A 9,262-nucleotide genomic window follows, 5' to 3' on the forward strand; every position below is an offset into this window, starting at 1 on the left:
AGCAATAGTGTCCACCGCCCAGGTCACCTCCATATTCCAGAGATTGACCAGGGCTTTGGCAGTATCGCCAGCCATGCTGGGGGAATATCCCCCAGAGCATTCAGGAAACCATCTGGATCCATGAGTCTCTGGGGGCGGACCATGTTAATCAGCCCTTCACCCCTGTGAAGGTTACCGGGGGCACAAAGTCTAAACCTTGTCAGGTGGTGATCTGTCCATGACAATGGAGTCACTAAGAACCCCTCCACCCTCAGATCACCTTCCTGTCCCGAACAGAACACAAGATCGAGTGTGTCCTGCCACATGTGTTGGTCCAGATATTAGAGACAGCCCCATGGTTGTCATGGCAGCCATGAAGTCTTTTTTCGGTAATACAAGCAAGATCGGCGCATTCATCCAAGATTAAGTCCTGAATTAAAGTGGTTTTATTAGTCACTGACCTTGCATTCATCAGCAGGACAGTAAGATCCAGGGAGTTCCCAGCATAGCTACCACTGTGCTGAGGGTTGGAAGGGGGACCAGAAGGGATGTAAGCACGAAGATGTCTTATATCCCTTCCTCTGTAATGGCCAGTCTGCCTCCCACCGCTATTACGTCCCCTGCCCAGTATTACCTCAGTGGCAGGCCCCTGACTACTCCTACCCCAGCACATGTTAAAAGAAGCCTGACACGGGGGGGGGGGAGCCTTGGCTAGAGGTGGCTCTTATGAATGGAGCTCTCTTCCCCACCCTCTGGCAGTTGTCTTCTCCCTTGTTAGCCCCAATTGGTGTCAGCTGGCACCCAAGGCCTTGCAGGGAGTAGCAGTTGACACCTGAGGAAGCCTGCAGATGGAGTTTTGTAGGAGGCCACAGCAGCAAGGTGTAGGTTCTGCTGGGTTTCTCTCACTCTCCTGTTATTTTTATAGTGTTTTATTTAGTTTTGTTTTACACAATGTTTGTACATTGTATTGCTTGGGGACCTTTGGGTATCAAATGACTAATAATACCCATTAATTTCAATGGATTTACTCTGAGTAGGACTAGCATTGGATACAACCCTTACGCTGAAATTTTAAGCTAGGGAATACAATTTAGTGGTGGTCACACCACCCATCTAGAAAGGGCAAAGACCAGTAATTCTATAACTTGGTCATGAATCTTTCAGTCCCTATAAAAAGGTGGATTTGGCACATTATGCCCAAGTAAGGGGCAGAGAAGTTAACTCTGGAGATGGGGACTTAGTCCCTATAAAGCAGAATGCTGAAAAAAAGCCTGGAAATACACTGAGGCACCAAATGGGGAGCAGAAGTTGTTTGAAAAACAGCATACAGTGTAGCCACCCAGCAATTTTGTGTATCTCTTGGTTCAGTGCTGTGGCACATAACCTGGAAAGCACATGCCCTCGGGAAAAAAAAAGTAGGTATGTTTGCCTTCTTCCGTGCCCCAATCTCATCATCTGCAATGTGCACTGCTACTACTCTGGTCCTTGGTCTAGTTTGTAGGCCGCTATAGATCAGCATGTACTAAAGATCCATAATGCAGAAATCAGAAACACTGAAAATGGGCATGTGATCCTGTAAAATAGGGTTATGCTACATTTGTCATAACCATCATCTGGTAGATACTCTGTGCAGGGGCCCTACATGGTAGAGGAAGTCCCAAGCTACCATCGGACACTGTGTGGTTGGTGGAAGCATGGAAATTCTATAGTGGGGCACCAATGCTAACAAGGTGTTTTGCAGATAAGGCTATTATATGTAGAACAGTTGCTATACAGAGGTAGTTCACAAGCAGCAATCGTATGAAGAGTATTCTTCAAAGCTGTGTGGGCACATCTGATTACCTCACCTGGTTCAAAAAAATGGGATCTTAAACTGATACACAGTTTTCAAGAGTGCTGAAGTAACTCCCTCCCCTCTTTCTCTTGAAAATGACTGGAAACCCATACTACAAATCAGAGTCGTCCCTTGTTGCTACAGTTAGCAGTTTAGGGAGCAAGATATTATGTTGACACGATGAGTGGAGAGAGAATGGATTTTAAAAGACACTTGACGAATAGGAGCAAATACACAGTAAGTGCTATACTGTTAATTAAATAGTAAGAAATACTTTTAACTTCTTTTGGGGATAGTTTAATCATTTCATCATGAAAAACTAGAACAAGAAAAGAAAACCTGTTTTGAAGGTCTCCATCTGCTTTTAACATTATTTGACAAAGGCATTTGGTCTTTCTAGTGAAACTGAAAGCTGAAAAAAGTGACAGTACTTCATGTACTAAATTGTAACTAGTTTAAAACAATTTGCTTTCCTTTATCTTTTCTTTCTCTACTTTTCCCACAGTCTGATGCCTCAGAAAGAAAGAAGGAAAAGGGATGCTTTACAACAAATGCGCTTATGGTACTTTAATTCCTCTGCTTTCTCTTTATAGACCTGAGCTTATTTATTTATTTATTTATTTTTATTTATTTAAAAAGCTTATATCCCGCTTCAGTTCCAAGGAATTCTAAGCGGCAAACAATAGCATAATAAAACAACATAGTACAGTATAACATACCAAACAAGTTATAAAACATTATAAGAAATATACAGTATATCACACATTACAATTCAAAAGCTAACCGAAATAAAAAGGTCTTAACTTGGCGACGGAAGCTTAACAGAGAAGGGGAAGAACAAATTTCCTGCGGAAGAGCATTCCAAAGAGTTGGTGCCCCCACTGAGAACAATTTATTCCTAATGCCCATCTGGTGAATTTGGGAAAAGGAGGGAATATTAAGACCAGGGTCTAAAGAAGATCTTAAAGGATGGGCCGGTTCATAAAATGACAAACGATTTGATAGATAACTAGGACCTGAGCCCGATAGAGCTTTAAACGTTAAAACCAGGATTTTAAGCTGAACTCGACAGGAGATTGGAAGCCAGTGTAGTTGTTTTAAAAGCGGAGTAGTGTGAGCTCGGACGTCTGCCCCAGTTAGCATCCTAACAGCTGCTCTCTGAACCAATTTCAATTGGCGGAGTATTCTAAGGGGAAGACCTAAATAAAGTGAGTTACAATAATCTAGTTTAGACGTGACCAAGGCATGGGTAACCATGGTCAAGTCAGAAAGCTCCAAAAAAGGACGCAATTGGCGAACTAGCTTCAGGCGAGCGAAAGCGCTTCTAGAGATTGCAAGAACATGAGCCTCTAGAGTCAAGGCCGAGTCTAGGAGAACACCGAGACTACGGACTTGAGTCTTTAAAGGGAGTACAACTCCGTCTAATATCGGAACATTCCCTGTTTCCAACTTAGTTCGATGTCCAACCACCAGCACCTCTGTTTTATCTGGGTTTAGTTTAAGTTTATTCTGCATCATCCAGGTCTTTACTGCTGTTAGACAATTGTTTAATGGGAGGATGGCATCTTTCATATCCGGAGGAAAGGAAAAATAAAGTTGGATATCATCAGCATATTGGTGAAATCGAATTCCAAACCTCCGGATGATCTCTCCTAGCAGTTTCATGTAAATGTTGAATAGCATCGGTGAAAGCACCGAGCCTTGTGGAACTCCACATGATAACGGCCAGGGATCAGAACTAAAATTCCCAAGCAATACTCTCTGTGATCTGCCCTCCAAGAACGAGCGGAGCCACTGAAAAACAGTGCCTCGCAAGCCCATCTCAAAGAGGCGGTCTAGGAGGATGTTATGTTCGATCGTGTCGAACACTGCAGAAAGATAGAGGAGAACTAGTAAGGACACATTCCCCTTGTCTAACTCTCTCCGAAGATCGTCTACTAAGGCCACCAATACAGTCTCAGTTCCATGACCTGGCCTAAAACCAGATTGAGATGAGTCAAAGTAATCCGTCAGCTCCAGAAAACTCTGGAGTTGCGCGGCTACAACTCTCTCAATGATTTTACTTAAAAAAGGTAAGTTAGAAACAGGACGAAAACTGTCTAAACAGGAAGGGTTCAAGGAAGGCTTTTTTAATAATGGAACAATTGCTTCTTTTAAGCTTCCTGGAAGGTGACCTTGCTGGAGGGAGGCATTAATCAACTCACTGATCCAAATTGCGAGTCCCTTTCTGGACTGTTTTATAATCCAGGAAGGGCAAGGGTCAAGTAGATAAGTGGTAGGTCTCATCCCTTCCAAAAGGTTATTTATATCTGCTGGATGTACGATCTGAAAAGAGTCTAAGGTGGCAACGCAGACATGAGTGGCAGGGAGGGGGTTGGAAATTATAATATTCTTAGTGTCAAGGTCGAAACGGATCTGAGCAATTTTAGTACTAAAGTACGTGGCTAGTTCTTGGCAACGAGAAGCAGAACGATCAGGATTCGGCTTATGCTGGTCTTGGTTAAGTAAATTCTTAACCACCCGGAAGAGTTCTTTTGGTCGGCCATCAGCAGATGCAATGGTGGCTGAGAAAAAGGTTCTTTGAGCCGTAATTCTAGATGACATATAGTGTTTCAGAAAAATTTTTGCCTGAAGATGGTCACAGGGGTTCCGTGTCTTCAGCCAACGGTGTTCTAAGCCCCTATAGGTCTGTTTCATATCAGCCAACTCCTTAGAGAACCATGGGGCAACTTTAGATCGAGAGTGTGTGAGAGGGCCTAACGGAGCAATAATATCTATAGTTCTGGACATTGTATTGTTCCAGAAATCTACTAGATCAACAATAGACTCGTTAGGTCAAGGAACTAGGAGTTTTTCAGCAGTAGATAAAAAAGTTGTTGGATTTAATAATCTTTTTGGACGAATCATTTTAATGGGATTCTTTCCTGTAGAAAGGGTAAATAGTGGTGGAATTTTAAATTTAATTAAATAATGATCCGTCCATGGTAATGGACAAATAGATAAGTCAGAGACTGCTAAGATCTCTTCATCTGATCCTGTGTAAAAAACAAGATCAAGAGTGTTTCCAGCTCTATGTGTAGGTTCCTTAATTAGTTGAAGAAGTCCTAAGGTCGACATAGTCGTCATAAACTCTCAAGCCGCACCATATAAAGAAGAATTAGCATGAATGTTGAAGTCACCCAATACTAACAGAGCTTCCTCCTCTGCCCCCCCCTTTTGTAATCTGGAGTGGCTGACCTGTGCTTTCTTTATGATAGATGTTGCATGGTTTTCAGAAATGTAGCCTGTGGGTTTTTTCTTCCATAGCCACTTTTTGGTTTGCTTGCTTAGTTTAGATTGGTCAGCAATGCCTAAATTATGGGGTTGTGTTTTACCATCTATATCTAACACCTTGTAAACTTTTTCTCATTTCAGCAGCGCTCCTATGCCAAGAACCAGAACTGTGTTGCGTTAAGCAATCAGAGTGGAGGAAAATGCAAAGGAAGCACAAGACATAGCTGTCAATTAAAAAAAATGGAAGAGAAACTTTTAAGACAAAAGCATTGGTCTGTTTTTACATTTAGGCGGAAGTTTTAGCTTTGTGAAGAGAACTCTTATGTGAGGACCCTACATCACTGTTAACTGTAAGGTTGTGATTTTTAATGATAGGAAGTATTCCCAAATATAAAAACAGCTGTAAATTTTAGCCTTGGGTTTAAGTAACTCTCATTGCCAAGAGAGCTTTTCTGTGCATTGCTTTTGTACAAAATGTGATGGCAATCGTCTAGCTTCTGACGACCACAAAGAAGAGATTGTGGTATTTTAGCTATTTGATACTTGTTCCAATGTGATCTCTCTCCCTAGATGGAGAGGAACTGGGAAAGATAACATTTTTTGCTGATAAACAAATTATTGCTTAAGTCTGACTGTCCTAATTTTATTAGGATTTTTATCAAGCTGTCATTGGCTTCTAAACTACTGTCCACCAAAGAGTGCTTTATCTTCAGTTTTACTTTCTGGGTTTTGCAAGCTTTTTGGTTATCTACAATAACTATAGTGAGAATAGCACTGCCAGATAGTTTTACTACTTTTAATTTTCCACAATTTACAGGTAAGGATTGTATGTGGTGTATTTTAAAGCCACATTTGAAATATGCTCTCCTTAAGTACTAGTGTGTGAGTAGACAAATTATTGTAAAACTACTGAAAATAAGACTGGGCAAAATGCAGGAAGCAAACAGGCCTTTATATCTTTGCACGTATGTACACATACTTCCCTATCTTGTGTCTGTAAAAGGAATGCTAAGATCCTCGGTGGCGCAGAGTGGTAAGTGGCGGTAACGCAGCCGAAGCTCTGCTCACGGCCGGAGTTCGATTCCAACGGAAGGAGGAAGTCGAATCTCTGGTAAAAGGAGTCGAGGTCCACTCAGCCTTCCATCCATCCGTGGTCGGTAAAATGAGTACCCGGCATATGCTGGGGGCTAAAGGCCGGGGACGGAACTGACGATCCCATCCCATATATACGGTCTGCCTAGTAAACGTCGCAAGACGTCACCCTAAGAGTCGGAAACGACTCGCACTACAAGTGTGGGGACTTGTTTTTTTTACACATACTTCCCTATCTCGTGTCTGTAAAAGGAACGCTAGGGAAGTCTTGCACCTCTTCCTAAGCTTTCAAGGCTGGAACAGCCCCTATGCTGCCTATTCCCTTCCCTCATCTCTTCCAGCATTATATAGCGGCAGCAGCTCTCTCGGGATTCAGACAGAAGTCTGCACCAGTCTTACCTAGAGAAGCTAGAGATTGAACATGGGACCTTCTGTATAGAAACACATGCACTCTACCACTGAGCTTTGGCTCCACTGAGCTATGACTACTGGAGTTGCAATGTTCCCTTGTCTGACACATTAATGCTTTAATAATTCATTGCCTTTCTAATGCAGTGAGAGGCTGCAGCAGTAGCTCAAGAGTGGAATGTACCAGGAATACTGTAAACTGTCACCATTTCCATCCCTGGATTTAAAGAGGCAGAAGAAAAACTTGGTAACTGGTGCAGCTACATTTGCTGCTCCATTCCCCACTAAAGGGTCAGAAGATGCAGTGCTGTGCAGCTGCAATAATGCTGTGCCTGGCAGCTGATGCTTTCAGCCTAATGAAAAATTGCTGTAGCCAGGTGACACAAACACCTGTATTTGAGAGCAATTACTACCCTTTCTCAACTAGATAGGTGGCTTTGTGCCTCAGAATTCAGCTTTTTGGTTATCTACCCTAACTATTGTGAGAATAGCAAAAACAACCCAAACTTAAATGGAGAGATTGCTAGCCACTGGACACATTTACCAAGTTTCTAACCATCAATGTTTGGATAAAATAGTTGGTCTAGCATGGCAGTAGCAGTTAAGAGGTGAATAGTTTCATAAATATCACATACAATAGGGCCCCACTCATATGGCAGGTTAGGTTCCAGACCCCCGCCGGAAAGTGAAAACCGCCATAAAGCATATGAGCTGTAGCACGGGGGTCTGGAACCTAACCCACTGATCGCACCAGAGGAGGAGAAGATCAGATCTTCCCCTTCTCAAGCGGGAGTCTGATCGCGCCAGAAGAGAAGATCGGCTGTAGCAAGCTACAGCTGATCTTCCCCTCCTCAGGCACGAGTCTGACTGCCCCCGAGGAGGATAAGATCAGCTGTAGCGAGCTCCAGCTGATCTTCTCCTCCGGCACGATCAGCTGGAGTGCAGGGAGCTCCAGCCCCCCCCCAGCTGATCACCCCGCTGGCGCCATATTAACAGAACGCCAAAAAGCAGAGCCCTACTGTACTCTCGTTCTACTATTAGGACAGTTCCACTTTTGAATGGTAGGGAGAGAGGATGCTCCAGTAACATTGGAGTGCTCTTTAATGTAAAAAAATCTACATAACTATTTGCATGCACACTAGATTATACGCTTTACTCTTTCCTGCAAGCAGGAATCGGTGGCACATTCGGTTCAGAATTTGCAGATTCCATGCATTGAATGTGATATTATACATCATGCTAGATACAGCTACTTTTGGCTTCACAGTCTCTGTACACAGTAACAACACTAGCATTCCCACATGAACTAGGCCTACAGTTCTCTGCAAAACTGATTTGTGAATAAGGATTTTGCAATGGCCCTGTGGCCCTCCAGATCTTTGGGCAGCTCTCATAATCTCTAATTATTGGCCCTGGTCACTGGAGCTGATCTATCTACCTTCTGTCCAGCTGGTCTGCAGCAAATGACTAAAAAGCCTAGTCCCCTTCTGTTGTTTTCATATTGTGTATTTCTTTTTCAGCATAGCTGGAGAAATAGATAGGTAAAATTTGGATCTGATCAAAATTGCCTTGTTAGTAGACTAGTTTCTTCTTTCACTAGCTATTCAGGTCGATAGAACTAACAATCCATGAAACTACATAGTAGTAGGATATGATCTCAGCTAATCATCTCCTATTGAAAGGCATTTAGTAGGGTTCTATTTTGGAATTCAAGTATAATTCACATTTTACTGTGAATGTGTGTATTGATGATTCAGGAGCAGCATCCATAGGAAAGAAAGGGCAGAGCTGTTAAAAATCTAAATTGCATTCCAATAAAAGAATCAGCTTTATTTTTTTTTTTAAAAAGTCAAATCTAGTTCCATCTACACCACCATCTGCTCACATCCTAAACTTCAGCTCCCCATCTGTGTATATATACAACTTGGATCCAGCTACAATTCTTGTGCCAAATGGACTAAAACATAGCACATTCTCTGAGGTGTTTTTTTTTTTTTTTGGCTGATAGTAAGTTGATCACCAATTTCTGTATCATGAAAGACATAGGGCTACTATATTCCACCAAAATGGTTAATTTGAAAGTTAACTTACCCCCCCCCTTTTTTTTAATTTAGGATCTCTCCTTCAATGACTTAAATTACTGCCTTGAGATCTGGAACAGGCAACTCCACTCCATATAATTTGACCTGAGAAAAGTTCTTTCAGTTGTCTTTTAAAACCATTTTACCAATTTACCCAGTTAGCCAATTTATAAAATACTAATAAAAACAGGCAAGTGAAACTATTTCAGTTATGAGACCTGTACAATAGTGCCATTGGGTGGCTTGCTGAGCAGGGTAAATCCCTTGCTGAGCAGTTGCTGTAACTTAGAGGAAATGTTTAGATGCTCCATGGAGAAGACAGGCCAATCCTGGGGAGGTAACAGCTGGCAGAATTATATAGTATGCTTGAGCCATCACATACTTAGGATAGCGCCAGGGCCTTGAGAGAATGCAAGAGATTCCTTGCGGCCCACTATTATTAGTCCACGCGACCTGCTCTTTTACCAGTTGGCTCCCCTCCCCCAGATTTTTTGCCAGCCACACTTATGCTACACCACAGTCAAAACATTAAATATCAGCCTAGAAAGATGAGAAGACCACATAAGCTGGATGGAAGTGCTCTGCTATTAACTTC

At 42.4% G+C, this 9,262-nt stretch overlaps 1 protein-coding gene across 6 annotated transcripts in view; it reads left to right on the plus strand.

Annotated features, from left to right (window-relative positions):
• CDC14B (cell division cycle 14B) overlaps positions 1 to 8,644 on the plus strand; it is a 76,641-nt gene extending 67,997 nt beyond the window's left edge. For 5 of the 6 annotated variants that reach the window (XM_061626291.1, XM_061626273.1, XM_061626307.1 and 2 more), the window contains 2 exons: positions 2,319 to 2,375; positions 5,228 to 8,644. In XM_061626291.1, the coding sequence (XP_061482275.1) occupies positions 2,319 to 2,375; positions 5,228 to 5,267 (97 nt within the window). In that variant the 3' untranslated portion in view covers positions 5,268 to 8,644. The remainder of the gene's footprint in view (positions 1 to 2,318; positions 2,376 to 5,227) is intronic. The other variant, XM_061626276.1, reaches the window with a different exon arrangement.
• Positions 8,645 to 9,262: the final 618 nt, after the last annotated feature.

Source organism: Rhineura floridana, chromosome 1 (assembly GCF_030035675.1).
Source record: "Rhineura floridana isolate rRhiFlo1 chromosome 1, rRhiFlo1.hap2, whole genome shotgun sequence".
Classification (NCBI taxonomy): Eukaryota; Metazoa; Chordata; class Lepidosauria; order Squamata; family Rhineuridae; genus Rhineura; species Rhineura floridana.